At 46.5% G+C, this 19,676-nt stretch overlaps 1 protein-coding gene across 2 annotated transcripts in view; it reads right to left on the reverse strand.

Annotated features, from left to right (window-relative positions):
- LOC135899455 (piggyBac transposable element-derived protein 4-like) overlaps positions 1-11,997 on the reverse strand; it is a 47,494-nt gene extending 35,497 nt beyond the window's left edge. Inside the window, exon 1 of one of the 2 annotated variants that reach the window (XM_065428711.2) lies at positions 11,395-11,997. In XM_065428711.2, coding sequence (XP_065284783.1) covers positions 11,395-11,448 — 54 coding nt within the window. In that variant the 5' untranslated portion in view covers positions 11,449-11,997. The remainder of the gene's footprint in view (positions 1-11,394) is intronic. The other variant, XM_065428710.2, reaches the window with a different exon arrangement.
- Positions 11,998-19,676: the final 7,679 nt, after the last annotated feature.

Below are 19,676 nucleotides of genomic sequence, written 5' to 3' on the forward strand. Positions count from 1 at the left end.
GGCACTTCTCTTCTGCACGCATATCTGACTCGACATGGGTGCTCGCGTCTGTCAAGTCAACAGTACCCTGTACCTCGCTAACGACCTTGATACCATGAGATGCGACGCACACACGCGGTAACTGTGCCAATTTGTTCGCAGCTGGCCTAGCTGTCTCTACAGTCCTCTGTTGGCACAGCACCTCGTCGCTCTCACTCTGGCCGTTAACGGCCTCTGCTGCCACTAAGGCATCGCTAGCTGCTAGCACTTCGAGTTCACTTATGAATGTGCTGCTATTCTCACAGGTACTACTACTCTCGGCTTTCGACTGAAATCTGCTGTCGACATCCTGCCACTTTCGCTGCGTCCAGCCTACAGATTTTTCAAGCCGCTGTTGACTTTGTTCGATTAACTGCTCGAAACCTTCAATCTTTATGTTCAATGCCTCAATGTACTGCCTTCTTACTTCTGTTAGGCCTTTTTCCTGTGAAATGCTTTTCAGTTCCTGCCTAGCTTCTTCCTGTTCTTGCTTAAATTCTTCCTGTTCCTGGCTAATTGCTTCCTGTTCCCGCTTTTTGCTTAGAATTCGTTTGCCCATTTGTTCTATGAATTTTGAATCATTGTTGCTTTCTAGAATTGCCTTACGAATTTCTGCTTCCGTCAAGTCCTCCTCTACGTTTACCTCGATCTCCTCACACAACCACAACAGGTCAGCTCTCGTCAAACACATTAGGACCATGGTCGCTACTTTAAGCTTTGGTTCTGCTGTCACACAATACTTGTTGCGATACCCATGCAAATCAAAATACAAGTAAAAGATCCCCAGCGAATCAAATCCAAAAACACAGGGAAATTGAAGCCTGGTAAATCTTACAGCCAAAACCAAACGCTTACCCACTGAAGCAGCACCATATCACCAGTCCTTCCCCGCCGTATCCGGTCAGTTGCAAGAGGTGGTCGCCCAAGTCGCCTCCAACTTGATCAGGATGCCGGTCGGTCACCATGTGCCAACGTCCGTCAGCTGCCGTTGTTGTCTCCCGAGTCGTAGGCCGATCTAGGAGCTGTAGTCGGATCCCTCCGCTGCCATTCAGTTGTCGGAGTCGTCGGAGTTGGAGCGGTCGTACTTGTAGGACGATCGGAGAAACTTGGGGCCACAGTACTAGGCGCGCAGGATTTAATGGCAGCATTTACATTTTATAACATGAGGTACATTGGCAGTCTAGCGCGACTCCCATATGGAGCCCGCAAGATTAACATTCAGCAAAACAGCATTCGAGCAAACAGCTCACTACTACATTTTGGCATAACATCGAGCACTCGGCTCCTTACGACGAGCACGACACGAGCACGAGCACACCCTAGCAGTCGGCAAACGCTGCTTATAAGCCTCCGCTTGACGTCATAGTTCGATGTCATCGTTCGGCGTGGACGGAGCACGAATGGTCGGGAATGTGCGTCCAATCATGGTAAACTTGCCGCCGCCCCGCAGTACAGTCCACACACACAAAGGCTAACACGTTCGAGCCTACACACACAAAGGCTAACGCGTTCGAGGGCTTTGTAGAACTCTCGGTATAGCCCGCGGTGTCGTCGACCGAGGGCCTCGTAGAACTTTGCGCCGTCCCGGGTGGCGCGGCGGCGCACCACATTCCAGAGCCGCCCGCGCCACGTGGCCGCCTGTCATCCGTAGTTCTCAGAAGGCGCCTCGTCTGGGGGGGTTGGAACACGCGCAGCGGGCTGAAAGCTGGCACGTCGCCACCGCCGTACGGCCATTCCTAACAAGACACTGAAGAAGTTCCTGTTACGTCATCTTCTGCATGCTCCGCAATCCACACTGACTTGAAGTGGCACATGTCATGCCAACACTTTTGGCACTGTCACCTATTGTATGTTGTAGTTATTCAGTTTCCATTCTAACAGCAGAAGTTGTAGACACACCTTTCCGGGATAACAATCCTTTCTGCATAGCTAGTCACTCAGGTCGATTTTTGAAAGAACCCAATTTCAGTGCACAGCTGTTTCACTGTGAAAGTAGGCTTCAAAGGTTGCAAAGCACACCTTTTTTTCTACATTGTTGACAAAGGAACATCACTTGTAGATCTGCATGGTATCAAGGCATTGGCATAAGGAAGAATAGGCTGACACAAGACAGGGGTAATTGAAGATCACTAGAAGAGGCCTTCATCCTGCAGTGGACACAAATAGGCTGGTGATAAGAACTGTCCTCCTAAAAAGAATATATTTTCTTTTGCACGAATTTAGATGGGTTTAGGTGTGGTTTGTCCAATGTTGCACAGCTTCTAGCTTTTACACACTGTTTACATGTTAGGTGAAATAGTGGGCAAATTGGGACAGACAGATATAATTTCCCTGAATTTTGCAAAAAGCATTTGATTGTGTGTCAAATCCCAAACTTTTGCACAAACTGAAATTCCTCCTCAATAATAAGAAAATTGTAGTGTGGTTCAGCTAATACCTAACTAGGTAATTGCACGCAGTATGTGTACAACTGCAAGTCGCATCTAAATTGCATTTTTTCTGGTGTGTCACAAGGGTTCATTATCGGATCTCTCCTTTTCCCAGTATTTATCAGTGACTTGACTGCTTCACACTCATTGGTGCACTGTCATTTCCTTGCAGACTACTGTATTGTGTTTGCAGAAATGACCCATTCAGAAGACCAAAGAGAACCTAGTGACTGTTTTGCTGAAGTTTCTTTATGGTTTGTTAACTAGCGATTGTCTTAAACCCCGAGGAACGTGTACACACGACAGTAGCTTACACTTCAACATTCATATTGCATCAACAATGTGCCTCTTGAAATTTATGACTACCAATATTTAGACGTAATAAGTTCTAACCTATCCTGAAATACACATGTAAAGGACATACTCAGCAAGGCATAAAAAAAGAAGCTGCAGTTTCTGCAAAGAAATTTAAGACATTGCATGTCATCAGTGAAACTTGCTGCCTATAAGGCTCTAATTAAACACTAACTGCAGTACACTGAGATAATCTGATTATGAGGCATGCCGTAGCTGTTTCAGGGACTTGGGATTAATTTTGACGATCCGAACTTCTTTAACATGCACCTAAATCCAATTGTACGAGCATTATTGCATTTTACTCCCATCACAATGAGGCTGCTGTGGCTGGGATCGATCCCTTGACCTTGAGGTCAGAAGTGCAATGCCATAGCAGCTAGCAAACACGGTGGGTCGACGTGGTATGGCATCCGTGGACACAAACACTAAAGCATTAGAAAGTGTTCAGAAAGGGCACTTTATCTTCGATCACTATGACCCTTGTTCATTCATAACAGAGTTGTATCATTTAAACAGTTTACCAACCTTAACCACTAAGAAACATCAACATACTGAAGATGTTTTTAAGGTTGTAAATGGTTACACTGGCCTAGGCATTAACAAATACATCAGCCCTATTGATAGCAAATGCACATGAACAAAATGCAAGATGCTGCACAAATTCTTTTAAAGCAAAGCTTTCTTTGTTTCTTCCTTTGACTTTTGCACTGCTGCTGCTGCTGTTTCCTTGCACGCTGCACAGGGGGGGGGTTAGTTCAGAACGTGTACAACTTTTCCATTGCGTGGCATGTCCTCTGGAGCTCCATAGGTGTTGACACATTGGCTTCTTGACAGCTGTAATTCCCTGTGACCCCCCTTAAAAGCACTGCAGAAACTGCAGCCCTACTTTTCGACTAACGTGCAAGTTCAGAAGGGGCATAGATAGAAGCTGGAGACGAGATAAGCAATGTCAACAACATTTCGGTGATGCCCTCTGACACGCCCTGGGGGCAAAACAAAATGCCTTCTGCAGCTCCCTGGGGGAAGCAATAATGCCATCTAGGTGCTGTAATTAGGCATGACCCCCCACAAGAGCATTGCAGGAGCTGCCGTGCTTGCCTCTGTGCTCACGCTTAACAGCAACAACAGTTCAGGGAGCAGGTATGAATAATGTTAGAGGGGGAGTAGACAGAGGGAGATTGTGGGAATGCATACAACCAGATCCCATACCGAAGCAGTCAGGAAATGGGTAATTAACCTTACCCCTCTTCGCGCGTGGCAATTCATCTAACATGACACGGAAGAAAGAAAATGCATCGTCAGAAAGCATTACTCATTTGGGCTCTCTTCAGTAAAGAATGAGTGGATGAATGGCACATCTCTCTGTGTACTATGTAGACAAACGCAAGTGCTGCAGGCAAGGTAACATTTAAGATGACATCACGACTGTTGTATGCCATCAACATCACCGTCAAATACCGTCAACAAACGTAAACCGCACAGAAAGCTTCAGTTACACTGATTTCCATAATGCATGGAACCTGCACATTTTTGGAAAAGGTTATGTTTAAACACAGTTTTTTCTGCCAACAGTTGCTGAATGGAATCAGCTGCCTAGTGAGGCAGTAAATGTGGGCACTGTGAATGCATTAATGTCTAGAATGGCTTCTCATCATCCTACTCACACGTTCTTTCAGGAGTACCTCAAGGCACAGTTCTTGGCCCTTTGCTCTTTCTAATATACATTAACGACTTGCCTTCCACAGTAACATCTAGTATCCGCCTTTTCGCGGATGATTGCGTACTCTACCGCCCCATAACTAACGCCGAGGATGCTTACATCCTCCAAAATGACCTGGATAACATACAGCAGTGGTGCACTAAGTGGCTAATGTCCCTAAATACTACAAAGACCGTACAAATTTCTTTTCACCGCCGCCGAAATTATACTCCGCCTACTTATAAAATTAACGATACTGCCATTATTTCCACTAACTCTTTTAAGTATCTTGGCATTAACCTTGCTAGTGACATAACATGGTCTTGCTACATTAACCACAAAATAAATTCATCTAATCGAGCAGTTGGGTATCTCCAACGTAACCTGCACATGACACCTTCTTCCTTAAAATTACTAGCTTATAAAACATTTGTACGACCTAAAATTGAATACGCTTGCGCAATATTTGACCCCCATCAGTCTAACCTTATCTCAGCCTTTGAATCTGTTCAGAATCGTGCCACTCGCTTTATTCTTTCAAACTACTCGCGATACACTAGCATATCTGCCTTGAAGTTGCAACTAAAACTTCCTTCTCTCGCTTCCCACCGCCGAATTTCACGTCTCTGCCTTTATCACAGGTTTTTCCATTGCTCGCCCCATGACAGCAACCTCATCCTACCAGTACGTCGAACACCCCGCACAGGCCATCCAAACAGCGTCATCCCGCATCGTTCCCGAACAACTACATTTCAGAAATCATTTTTTGTCCACACAGCTCGCGACTGGAATGACCTTCCCTGTGACTTAGCACTAATCCCTGATCCAGTCCATTTCAAGACTGCCATCGAGGAAGCCATGTCATCGTCATGATTCTCATCTAACATTCATTTTTAACCGCCGTTCTTGCGCCCACCCCTCATGTAATGTCCATCCAGGGACCCTTGAGGTTCAAATAAATAAATAAATAAATAAAAAATGTGGGCACTGTGAATGCATTAATGTCTAGAATTAAATGCATGAATTGGCGACAGGGGATACAGGTAAGGTTGTTGCCTTTTAATTGTTCTCGTTCTCCTGTCTTCTTTTTTTTTTTCAGTGTCTCATTTCAGCTTTACTACTATGTCCGCGTCACTTGTTAACACTGATTCATCAGTATGCTCCTGTATGGTTATGTTTTTCAATGGTGATTCTGTATCAATCCTTGTTTCTTTGAGACAACTGAGCATGTGTTGGTGGGCTAGTTGGTTAAGCATGATTACAAAGACGGCGCCGAATAAAACAACACACGAAGATCACACGCGCCTACGTGCTGTCTCGTGTCCCCCTTCTTCGTGTGTTGTTTTATTCGGCGCCGTCTTTGTAATCATTCTTTGAGACAGCTTTGTTAGCAATTTTTGGTTTTGTTTCTTTTCTGTAATAGTGCAACAGCTATCTTGGCCACTAGCGGTTTCGACTTTAAACAAATAAAAAAATTACGCCAGAACTCATCTTACAATGACTGTCGATGGCAATGAGAATAGCAATCGAGAAATGTAGCAACAAATCATATTCCTGAAGTTACGTTAATTTAACACAATCATCATCACCATCCGCCTATTTTTATGTCCGCTGCAGGACAAAGGCCTCTCCCTCCGATCTACAATTACCTTGTCTTGGACTAGCTGATTCCAACTTGCGCCTGAGAATTTTTTCATCATCCCACCTATTTTTATGCCATCCTCGACTGTGCTTCCCTTCCCTTGGCACCCATTCTATAACTATTATGGTCCACCAGTTATATACCCTACGGATTACATGGCATGCCCAGCTCCATTTCTTTCTCCTAATGTCAACTAGAATATCAGCTATCCCTGTTTGCTCTCTCATTCACACTGCTCTCTTCCTTCCTCTTAACATTACGTCTAACATCTCTTGCTCCATCACTCTTTGCAAGGTCCTTCGGTCCTTAACTTGTTCTAAAGCTTCTTTGTTGACCTCCAACTTTCTGCCCCATATGTTAGCACTAATAGAATGCAATGATTGTACCCTTTTCTTTTCAATGACAGCAGTAAGCTTCCAGTCAGGATTTGGTAATGCCTGCCATATGTACCCCAACCCGTTTTTATTCCTCTGTAGAGTTCCTTCTCATGATCAGGGTCACCTGTGAGTAATTGACCTAGATAAGCGTACTCCTGGACAGACTCTAGAGGCTGACTGGTGATCCTGAATTCTTATTCCCTTGCCAGGCTACTGAACATTGTCTTGTGTATATTAACCATCAGCCAAACTCTTACATTTTTTCTGTTAAGGTCCTCAATCATTCATTGTAATCTGGTCCCATTGCCACTGAACAGGACAATGTCATCTGCAAACCAAAGATTGCCGACATATTTACTGCTGATGCTCACTCCTAAGCCTCCCCAGTCAAATAGCTTGAATACTTCTAAGCATGCAGTGAATAGCGTTGTAGAGATTGTGCCTGCTTCCCTGACCCCTTTCTTAATAGGTAACTTTCTACTTTTCTTGTGGAGAACCACGGTAGTTGTGGAATCTTTGTAGATACTTCCCAATATATTTCATGTCAGCTTCCTGTAGTCCTTGTTAAGAAAGGCCTTTATGACTGCTGATACCTCAACTGAATAAAATGCCTTCTCATAATCTATGAAAGCCACAGAAAGAGGTCAATTGTACATTGCAGATTTCTCAGTTACCCAATAGATGACATGGATGTCATCCATTGTAGAATATCCCTTCCTAAAGCCAGCCTGTTCTCTTGGTTGATTGAAGTCAAGTGTTGCCCTGATTTTATTGGAAATTATCCTGATGAATATTTATACAATACTGAAAGAAAGCTAATGGGAAAACAATTATCCAGTTTTTTAATGTCTCCCTTCTTACTGATCACCATAAGGTTGGCATTCTTCCAGCTCTGGCAGCCATGTCTGCATTACAGCCAGTAAACTTATCCACTCGTCCAGGTTGCAGTTAGAAACTGGGTGCCTCGTAGGGCATTATGCAGTCAGGTGCATTCCCCAGGCAATACACTCCAAACACTAGTACCTATATTAACGCGAGAGCATTAAGGGCCACGTAACACAGAAAATCCAGCATTGGCGCCTCGCATTGACCATCGTTTCAGCAAAAATTTTGAACTATGCATACCCAACAATGCAGGCCCTCCATGTAGCGCAAGGGAGTTAGTGAAATAATTGAATTTCTCAAGGTAAGATACGTCATATAAATCATAAAGTACGACATACGCACAACCTACAGACATAATAGCATTGGATGGTAATTTGAATATATGAGAAAACATAACTATGTTACGCAGAAACTTAAAACACAAACCCCATTTCCAGCGTTTCTACCATTCATAGAGTGGCCACAGCCTCAAAGATTTGCACCCGCAAATCTCAAAGGCCACGAAGCAGCACGCCCAGTTTCTTGTAACACCTCCAGATGGCGTTTGCCTCTGCCACATCGTGGTCCACGCAAGAGGCCACATTTCTACCAGAAAGCTCGCCTTTGTACATAGCATTTGCCATCAGCATTTCCCGGTAAACATTAGAGTTACATAAGCTGCAGTTGCCGGGAAGCGTGAGAAGTAGTCAGGGATCTTTGAGTGCTATCATGTTCCACTCTAAAAAGGCCCCTCACCAGGCCACACATCAATATTCAGTTATATGCTGGAAGTTGTTAAATGTCCTCTAGGGAGTGTTCTGCCACAAAAATTTTTCATATCGCTTCATTAAAAGCCGAGATAGAAATATTTCAGTATCACGAACCCATGATTTCAGGAAGTGAGTGCCACTGCCAAGAGTGGCATTCTCTCCACTTGCCCCATGTAGCAAGCGCAAATGAAATTCGTTCTTAGCGTTCTCCCACACCCGAGCTTGAGAAACGCATGTCGCATACGTCATGGGCCCTGCCTTCATTTTTTTTCTCCTCACTTCCATCAGCGGCGCACTTCCGCTGACGTAAGTGCGCCGCTTTTGTGATTGTCTCATTTCGGGCAGCGCATGATTTTGCACGCTATGCATGAGGACACCTACTAGCAGTATAAGTTAGTGCTACACGAACACTGAAGCAGACACAAGCGGATCACAGAGCATGATCCAGCGCTGGAACATGGTAGAAAATGACTTAGTTTCGGACTCTGCGTACGCGAATGCACAACTTGGGAACAAGCAGCTGAAACAGAAGTACATCTCTCTTGTTGTAGTGCAAAGTAAAACAAAAACATGCAGACATTTGGTTTGTGTGTTTTATTATTTCTATAAACTTTAATTTGTCTATTCAAGCAACAGGTTATGCAAATAACAGATGTTGCCTTGAATAATTCTCGAGGTGACGTGTCACTATGAGTGACTTCACAGCACAAACTCGTGTACATAGGCGCACTAGCATGTATATGTCACCCTGCGACTTGGAGAACGGCGACTGCAAGAAGGGCAAACGGCATTTGGTTTGAAATTTCACATATTTCCGCGGCACGTAGAGAAGTAATATTTAGCAGACACAATTGTATGCGCTGCGCTTGTCAGCTCGAAATGTCTGGTGATGGGCCCCTTAAAGGCGAAGCTTAAGCGTCCTCCAAGATTTTTATTTCCGGTAGGTGCCAGCAGTGGGTTTCGAACTATCTACCTACCATAGCCATGGCAGAGACCCTGTACACTACACCCCAACTGCGGTATTCTTACAGCTCTCTGGTGCACTTGAAATTGTGAGGCACTGCATATAAAGGGCTGCAAGCTTTTCAAGCATGATATCTCCTCCATCACTGATTAAATCAACTGTTAGTCCATCTTCTGCTGTCGCTTTTTCTCGGATCATGTCTTGCTTCATCACTACTTACAGAAGGAGCCTCTGTATCCTGTTCATCACTACTTCGAATGTAGGTAGCACAGCTGCTCTGGGTACTGTGCAGGTCAGTATAGAATTCTTCTGCTGCTTGTACTTTACATCATTTAACACATGCAGTGGTAATGATGAGGATTTTGTTGCTTTGGTTATATGCCACATACTCTGATATCATCCCACTTTGCTAAGGCACTCACTTGCCCAGGTGGCACAGAGCATGGAGGAGTGACGACCACACGGTGATGATTGAATGACGAAGAAAGAATTATGTCAATCTAATGACAAATGCCTATACCTATGATGGCATGACAACAATGAGATGTCATTATTGAGATTTTGACAATGGTATAACGACGACAACATGACGACAATGACATGAGGTCAATGTGATGACAGAGATGTCAAGACTAAGATGGCATGATGACGACAGTATGACAATGAATACATGATAGCGTCTGAGTGACGATGACGCAATGGCGACGATAGCATAACAATGGCAGCATAAACATGACTGAATGATGACAGCATGAGACTGCGATAGAATGAGGAACAAAGAATGACGTTGATGTAGCGATGAAGGTGGTACGACAACGATGGCACGACAATGGGATGGCAATACTGAAGTGATGATAATGGTGCAAGAACAATGTGGCAACAATGGCATGATGACAATGGTATGAAGACGACAGCATGATGAGACTAAGATGTCGAAGTTGCAGTGATGACGATGCAAAGATGATGACGGCAGCCTGAGGACGGTATGGCAAAGAATGCATGACAACTTTACGGCGATGATGGCAATGACAACAGCTTGAGGACAATGGAATGACAATGATGGTGTGATGATGGCAGCATAACGAGAATCGGATGACGAAGCTGGAATGATGATGATGATGCCACCATCATGACGGCATTACGACATTCTGACAATGGAGGCATCATAGCGCCAGCCTGACAATGACAGCATGACGAGGGTGGCATAATTACGAGTGCATGACAAAAGCATGATTACAATACAATGACAGAAGGACTGACATTGCTGGAATGAGGAAGCTGGTATGATGAGAATGGCATGACGAGAATGGGATGACATTACCAAAGTTATGGCAAAAACAAAACGACAAAGGGGACGATGACCGTGTGACGATGATGCCGTGATGACAACAGCTTGACGAGAGTCAGATGACAAAACTAGAATGATGACGCAACGACCACGACAGCATCACGACCACAAACACAAGCCTAGTGGCCCAAGCTATTAGACGATTTGGGCCAACGGGTTGGAGTAAGAGTGACGATGGCAGCATGATGAGAGTCGGATCACAAAGCTGGAATGATGACAATAACGACCATGACGGCATCACTGTGGCAGTGCGACAGTGAGTGCATAACTGTATAACGACAATGGAATGAGGACGACGGTATGACGAGTGTCAGATGACAAGGCTGAAATGACAGTGATGCAAAGACCCAAAATTCAACACGACCACGAGTCCACACCTAGTAGCCCAAGCTATTAGACAACTTGGGTCACTGGGTCAGGATAGAAGGCGCGACGACGACGGCATGACGTGAGTAATATGTCATTGAGCTGGAATGACAATGATGGAACGACCAGTATGGGTCACGACCAGGAGCACATACCAAGTGGTTCAATAGACAACTTGTGCCAATGGGTCGGCGTAAGAGGCTGGCTGGCTGGCTGGCTGGCTAGCTAGATAGCTATCTACCTACCTAGTTATCCATCTATCTATGGGTACACATGCTCAATACGGCTCAAGAAGGCAAAGAATGCTATTCGCATTAATAAATAAATAAGAATATACGACGTCGTTGCAAAGGCTGAAAAGCGTAATTTCTACTGCTGCTTGATCAAGGTTGCAGAGTGACACCACTGTGGCTGCACGGCGAATAACGCCTGCACAGCTAGTGCGACCTCCAGCTGACAAACGCTTCACCGTGCGCAAACGTTAGTACGCACCAAGACCTCGCGGGTAGTGTGGAAAGTTTAGCGGCGGACGCTTCCGAGTTTTGTGACGGCCCACTCACCTGAAGCGTCGTCTCCGCGGGCGCTGTGACAGACGCACCGTCGCGAGTGCCCATATCACTGCGAGCTATTTCCGCTGTCACCGTAGAAGCGGGCACGCCGCCCAGTTTGAGCGCCCATTGGCGGGTCACATGCACCTCAGAGCCGTTCTCTGCGTGCACTGGAACCGCAAGCTTCGAAGTGCAGCATGCTCGATGGAGGTGTCCATCCACTTCGCTCGCCGCCAGGACAACCGCGCACGCTCGGGCCCCTCTTCTAGGGTAAAAAGGTGCAGCTCAGACCCGTGAACAAAGTCGAGGAGGCTGCACACTTCAACGGCGCAAAGCCGAGTATCCGCCACAACTTTTGGTAACAACTTCTAGATCACGACAGGCACGAAAAGAGCCTGCCCTTGCATTTTCGCTGCAATTTCACGCTTGCGCTTCAAGATACCCGCACTAAAGATCGCGAACTTCGTGAAGAAGGAGAGCGACTACACCATAAACGTACTGTGAATTTTATTGCGCTCAGAGCGCTCGCATCGGCTCGAACAACAGCGCTTTGGCATGCTGTTGCAGCCATGTCATCATAGAGTTTCTCACTATACGACCTAGAGGGTAATCTGGCGCCACCGTCTATGGGAGTGTCTTAAGGGGGCACCGTGCCGTCATGGGAATGACGGTATATGTGTCTGCGAGGCTCGTGTTGGCTGGTGTTGTAAGAGGCTTCGTCTAAAACGTGGATGTGGCTACGCAAATAACGCGCTCTCAAAGTAAACTCTTCATAAAATGTTTCCATTCACGCATATTACATCTTTACTCACCCACGATGCATGACCAAGCAAAGAAAAGCAAGAACAGACGACTAACTGTTTCAAAGCGAGTGCGAACCTTGTCGTCTGTCCTCCAACTTTAGCGGCCCGCTGATACTTTTTACGTAACATGTAGTCGTACACACAATAACAAGTTCTCATAGTTAAACAAAACATGTTTTCACGTAATAATAAAGCTAAAACAGCTTTTTACGCGCTGTTTTAGTAGAAAATGAATCACTGTGACCGACGGAACGGTACTTGCCAAGCGCGTCTTCAAGGTGTCCTGTCTCTCCGAGAACGATGCCAATCCGAATCCACAATATACCGGCATTCCCATGCATACCACAGCGCAGCAGCGCCAGATTTCCCTCTAGGCCATAGAATAAAGAACATGTAGCAGACGCGGCCGCGCGCAACCGGATCCGGAAACGGCATTCGGTGCGTTCCCTCACATTAGCGCGCGTTTTGACTGTGTCGTGGTTTGAAGGCGCCTTATTGACTTTAGTGCTCAATTAGCAATAATCAGCAACGCTGTCGATTACTTCGAGACCGAGACATACATACCGGCCAATACGGGCCGGCACACCACCCTGGCCCCGCAAGCGTTCCTGTTGATGAGCGCTGCGTCACCCCCCCCCCCCCTCTACTTTTCTTCACAGTTCCTGTATATCTCGGGCTCAACTCCGACGCGGGCTATTCAAATACATGTAAACCCAAAAACGTTTTTCTGAGATAATCCCTGCACTGATTTGAATGAAATTTGTTGTATTTGAGAGAGACAGTTAAATTCTAGTGACTGTTGGGAACGGAATTTCAATTTAGGGCCTGAATTTTGTTAAAAAGATTTTCAAATATTCGACAGTCTGAAAAAAAAATAGAAGCACGAAGTTTACAAATTCATAGCTCTGCATGAAAAACAGATATCGCAATTCTGTAAAGGGCATTCAAAGCGGACAAATTCGATATGTCATTTTACATATTATGTGCATTTGTTACATGGTTTACAATATTAGGGGTTCTGCAAAAGCTGTATTTCCATATTACCAATTTTTTTAAGATTCGATCATGTGTAACGTATCAATTTTGTCCGCTTTAGATGTACTATTAGATGCAATCAACTCACACAATTGTGATATCATTTTTCATTTCTGAGTTACAGAGTTGCAGAAATGTCATAGTTTCGTTCTTTGAAAAATTTCGGGTTTTGCCAATTTTTAATAAAGAATTGACGACCTAAATCAAAAATTCGACACCAACAGTCCTAGATTTTAAGTTCTTCTTTCAAATGCAGCAAACATCGACAAATGTGGTGCAGTGGCTGCTAAGTAAAACGAATTCTCCTTTTACATGTAGAGATACGAGCACCCGAGCTAAATTAAGCTTCCTCTTTAAGGCGAAGCTTTATATGGCTGGACAAAACGAAAATGCGTCTGTCCGCGCCTGTGTGCAAAAAACCATCATCATCAGCAATGCGTCGTCGTCTTCCACAGCTAGCTCATTAGCGGCCTTCTTCGTAACCGCGCTCGTGCCCCCGTTCGTCGTCGTCGTATTCGTCCTCAGCTGGCTCCGTTCGCTCATCATTCGAGCGTGGAACTTCACTTCTGTCCTCGTAATGGGGAGGCCGCGTTTGCGGGGGTATGAGCTGACGGCCACATTTAATTTTCACCATCATCATCATCATTAACCTATTTCATGCCCACTGCAGGACGAAAAACTCTCCCTGCGATCTCCAATTAGCCCTGTCTTGCGCGCGTTTTTCCTTTCTTTAGATCACTATCATCATCCAACAATATAAAGCAATTTAATTTTGAAGAATCGCAAGCGTCAATGGGAGGCGGGTAATGCTGACCACGTCGCCGAGCAAACTCGAAGCATCGAACGCAAGCGACAACGGCGGGCTGCAAGCACACAGTCACTGACATGCGGCCCCAGTGATAAATTATTATTATTTGTTTTGAACACATATACACAGTTAACAGGAAAGGGAAACCGAGGAGCAGGCTGGCAACTGCCACCGGAAGGGGCGCAACGCCTGCCTACTCTTCTGAAGGGAGGTGACAGCAACACAGAAATGGAAGATAGGAAGGATGGGAGGAAAGAGGAAAGGAAGAGCAACAGGACAAATTTAAAGACTAAAGTAGAACACAGTACACTACGCACGTTGTTCTGCCGAATTTCGACTCTGCAGCCGGAATTAAAGTGATGCCGCGTCAAACAGCCTCCACAATTCGCCTGCACAGAGACTTTGGCGAGGCGGAAATCCTGGCCGCTTTGCAAAAGCTCAACAGCTAGTCGACCCCGGAACCGGACGGCGCAACTAATGAGACCCTTCGTAACTTGGACAACGAGACCATCTCCGAATTGACCAAGTACATTAACGATTGCAGGACCCGAGGATGCATCCCCGACCAGTGGAAAAGAGCAAAATGGTGCTCATCCCAAAACCAGGGAAACTCCGAGATCTGGCCAACCTTCGACCAATATCCCTTACGTCGTGCGTCGGCAAGTTGATGGAGCACGCCTTCCTCACCCGGATCAACGCACACTTGGACGACGTGGAAGCGCATCCAGACACCATGCTCGGGTTTCGAGCTCATCTCTCCACGCAGGATGCAATGTTGCAAATCAAGCACCAGATACTCGACAACAAGACAAGAGGTACCAGGGCCATTCTAGGATTAGACCTCAAGAAAGCCTTCGACAACGCAGCCATACTACGCAGCATTGCCGCACTCAATCTAGGAAACCGAGCGTACAGCTATGTTCAGGATTTCCTCACAAACAGGAAAGTCTCCTTAATGCTGGGCAAACTCGCATCCCAAGACAGGAACATAGGCAGCGTCGGCTCCCCGCAAGGCTCGGTCATCTCGCCGATGCTCTTTAATCTCATTATGATCGGCCTCCCCGAGCGCCTCAACGCCATCGAGGGAGTGCATCACACAATATACGCGGACGACGTTACGATCTGGGTGTCCGAGGGAAGCGACGGAGAAATCGAACAGCGATTACAGACCGCGGTCGAGGTGGTGGAGGAGTACCTCGTCGGAACCGGTCTCGTCTGCCCGCCAGAAAAATCGGAACTCCTCCTCTACCGCCCGATGCTTAGGGGAAGACCCCCCAAGGCTTACATCCAGCATGCTGCATACGAAGAAATTTGCATACGCACCAAAGACGGACAACAAATACCCAGGGTGAAACAGATTAAGGTGCTCGGACTCATCATATATAGAATTGAACGGCAACAACGGAGAAACTGTCAGACATTTGGAGACTAAGATCACGAACACGATGAGGCTCATCAGAAGAATCACCAACAGACATCAGGGTATGAGGGAGGCCAACGTCGTCAGACTCATACACTCCTTCGTTATTAGCCACATTAACTATGTGGCCGCCTACCACAACTGGTACGCGGCCGAATATGCCAAACTCAACACCCTCATTAGAAGAGCACAAAAGATGGCACTGGGCCTTCCAGACAGCACCAGCAGGGAACTTCTGCTACAGCTGGGCGTCCACAACACGCTTGAAGAGTTAATTGAGGCACACCAAATCTCGCAACTCGAATGACTAGCGAAGACACGAACGGGCAGGAGCATATCCTGGACAAACTCGGGATAAGTTATACCAAGCAGCACGGCGACAAGACATCCCTTCCAAGCGCGATCAGGGAAAAGCTGCAGGTGGCTAATATACCCAAGAACATGAGCCCCGAATTCAATTAAGGTCGAAGATGAGAGTAGAGCCAAGGCTTCACTCCAAGCCTTCAGTACGGACAAGGAAGCGCTGTACGTAGACGCTGCAGAATACGAGGATCAACGTGCTTTTGCAGTGGCCGTCCTCAATACCGACAAACAATTGGTCAGTTCTTGTAACATACGTGTCAAAAACCCCGAGGTAGCGGATGAAGTGGTGATAGTCGTAGCCATCGTTAACCCCAGTTGCAGATACGTACTCAGTGACTCGCAGATGGTGGTCAGAAACTATGCACAAGGCAGAATTTCGACGAAGGCTGAGGCTATACTCAAATCCAACGCGAACTATGTCGCCTCCAAGGAGACGGAGGAACGACACATTATATGGTTCTCGGCTCACACGTCCCCCGACACCCTGTCAAGAATGGCGAGTTGCGCAACAAGATTGCCACCTTGCCACCCGATTACGACAAGGGGTGCAAGACGCGCACCTCTCCCTCTCCGTCGCTGCAGCTGGGAGGCGTTCAAAGAAGCGGCCTTTGCGCTGGAACCCGCTTCCTTCCTCCAGACCCATCGACATTGTGACGGGACGAGTTCGGTGTGTGGACAATGATTCCAGAGTTCCCCAACGCGGAGCTGATTTGACACGCCTGGTCAAGCTGCCGTGGGGACGACGTATTTTTGTGCTTCTCACGGTTCGGAGTGGCTCGGAACAATGAGCGACGCTCGATCGGCAACGATAGTTTCCCGGAACGGCACCCCGTGCGGTTGCCTCTGTGTACAGAGCGTGGTTGCCTTTGTGTACGTAAACTGATCTTCAGAGCAGCTGCGAGTTGGTGATGTGAAAACGAAGAGTCGCCGCGTCGTAGGACCGGCGGATCGAGTGTATAAAAACTGTGGTTGTGCGAATGCTGAGGACACACTTCTCTTGAGCAGTCATGTTAGACTGAGTCACTTCTCTCATGCAGTCATGTTGGACTGTTACTCTTTTTCTCAAGCAGTCATGTTAGACTGATTTAATTTCTGTAAATAAACCCTTTTCCTCGTTCTCATTGAGAAGCAGTTCTTCACTTCATCCACGATCTCAGCGTAAATAAGTTGGACGACGGCATGGGCCAGCTACCTCCGAATTCATGCCGTAGTCCAATCTTGGCAAAGGACCACGGACGATGGGATTGAGCCCCCAATCCTGACAACTGGCTGACAGCGGTGAGATGGACTTTGCGACATGGTGCTGTATCTGCGGTGAGTGCTTGGTTTTTGCTTTGACTCTCTAGGCTTCATTTTGTGGTTGTTCTGTTTAGAACAGTAGGGAAGCTAGATTGTTGTGTGTTAGCTAGGTTGTGTTTTCCTAGCTAGATTTAGAGAGCAGAATCAAGGCAGTAAAGCAGCAGTCATGGAGTTAAGGACATTGCTGAGAGACGAGTTGTTGATTGTTGGTGAGGAACTGGGCCTAGATGTACGCAAGGAAATGCTCAAATCGGAATTATTGGAGCTAATTTCCAATCAGGCCAGTGAGCAAGATATTGAAATGGGATTGGAACTTCTCAAAAAGAGAGAGAAACGGGAAAAAGAAAGAGAAGAACGGGACAGAGAAAACCGAGAGAGAGAGGAACGCGATAAAGATCGCGAGTTTCAGTTAAGGAAAATGCAACTTGAACTTGAAAGCAAACGTTTGGAGTTGCCTCAAGGAAGTGAAGGCGCTCTGGGTCGATCAAGTGAGGCAGAATCGTACCGCATGGACAGGCTATTAAAGCCATTTGAGGTCGGGACCGACATAGGCTTGTTCCTAAGCAATTTTGAAAGGACTTGCGAGAAGATGAACTTCGGCCCGAGTACATGGCCACAGCGGTTGCTGTCTATGTTGCCGTGTGAGGCGGCGGAAGTAATCGCCACATTGAGTGCGCATGATGCATATGATTATGCAAAAGTTAAGGCTAGTCTCCTGAAGAAATACCGCCTTTCAGCCGAAGCTTTTCGGCAAAGGTTTAGGAGCACAGGCAAGAAAGATAGCGAGGGCTATCCGGAGTTTGCGTATAGCTTAAAGGCCAACCTAGTCGAGTGGCTTAAAAGCGCGGAAGCGTACGACAGCAGAGACATGATCATTGAATGCATGTGTCTAGAGCAGTTTTACAAAACCATCCCCCAAGCTGTGAAACTGTGGGTGCAAGACAGAGGTAATGTAAACACTGTGGAAAGGGCGGCTGAATTAGCCGAAGAGTACGCAACCCGTAGAAAATTGAACGCCGAGGAGGGAAACTGGGACGGTCGAAATGGACCGCGGAAACCATTTCCGTTCAAAAAGGGTGCGCAAACTAGACGATCCGAGCCTGTAGACATGGCGGAAAAGCCCGCAGAAAAGAGCGAGGAGAAACTTAACGGAGAAACCGCACAAAAAGAACAGAAAAGAAAATTCGAATCTGTTAGACCAATTCGCTGTTACAAATGCCACAAATTGGGACATATAGCTGTAAACTGCGAGAAGTCTAGCGTAGTTTTTTCCTACGTGGAGGAAAAAGATGAGAATATGGAACTTTTAAGTCCATATCTCCACGACCTGCAAGTTAATGGAAAACCATGCCGAGTGCTAAGAGACAGTGCCGCCACGCTGGACATTGTCCATCCGTCTTACGTGATGGTAGATGACTTCACCGGAGAAGTAGCATGGATAAAACAGGTTGTAGAAGAACACAGCGTGTGTCTGCCCATGGCCAAAGTCAAAATCAGTGGACCATTCGGGGAGCTAGAGACTGAGGCTGCAGTTTCCAAATTTTTGTCACTGCAGTATCCCTACATCTTTTCGAATCGTTCGAATCAGTTACTGCGTGACAGAGGGCTCAAACTGGGAGAGGGCATAGTACAGGCATTGACCCGAGGCCAAGCTCGTAAGATCGCGGCGCTTTCGGCTGAAAATGCTCAAGCTCCTCCAGCGGAAGCAGAAAAGGGGATAACTTCGATACCCGAATCCGAGCTAGGCCCGAGGGACAAAAGAACAGTTGAGGAGAGCCTGCCAGCTGACCAGCTCAATGAGAGCGTAGCACTAGAGTGTCAGAGTTCTAGCCTGCAGGAAGAGCATGCAGACGCGCTCACAAGCGAGACAGGGTCGTTATTATCACCGGCCTCAAAGAACTTTGATCAACTCTTACGCGTGGATAGAGAGTCACTGGCAGCTGAGCAAAAGAATGATGAGAGCTTAGCTAAATTACGTGACACAGCTAAAGAAGGCATTGCTAGGCGCAACGTAACGGTACATGAGAGAGGAGGTTTGTTGTATCGGCATTACAGAGATCGAAAGGGTAGGATTTTAGATCAGTTAGTCATACCTACTAAGTATAGGGAGGACCTTTTGAGTCTTTGTCATGGAAATGGGTGGTCCGGCCACCTAGGCATAAACAAATCAAAGGAAAGATTGCTTATGGAATACTACTGGCCTGGCTGTTTCAAAGATGTAGAAAACTTTGTAAGATCATGCGACGCCTGCCAGCGTTCTGGTAAACCAGGAGAGACTTGGAAAGCTCCACTGAAGGTAGTGCCCTTAATAACAGAGCCTTTCAGACGACTTGTAATAGACACGGTAGGGCCTCTTCCAAAAACAAAATCAGGCTACAGGTACTTGTTTACCATGCTGTGTCCGGCTACCAAGTTTCCAGAAGCAATCCCTTTGAAAGAGCTCAGCTCCACCGAAGTAGTAGACGCGCTTTTGACAGTGTTTGCACGAGTTGGGTTTCCAGCCGAAATTCAGGCAGATCAAGGGTCAGTATTCACGAGCGCACTGACTTCCACATTCTTGCAAAAG

Source organism: Dermacentor albipictus, chromosome 6, assembly GCF_038994185.2.
Source record: "Dermacentor albipictus isolate Rhodes 1998 colony chromosome 6, USDA_Dalb.pri_finalv2, whole genome shotgun sequence".
Classification (NCBI taxonomy): Eukaryota; Metazoa; Arthropoda; class Arachnida; order Ixodida; family Ixodidae; genus Dermacentor; species Dermacentor albipictus.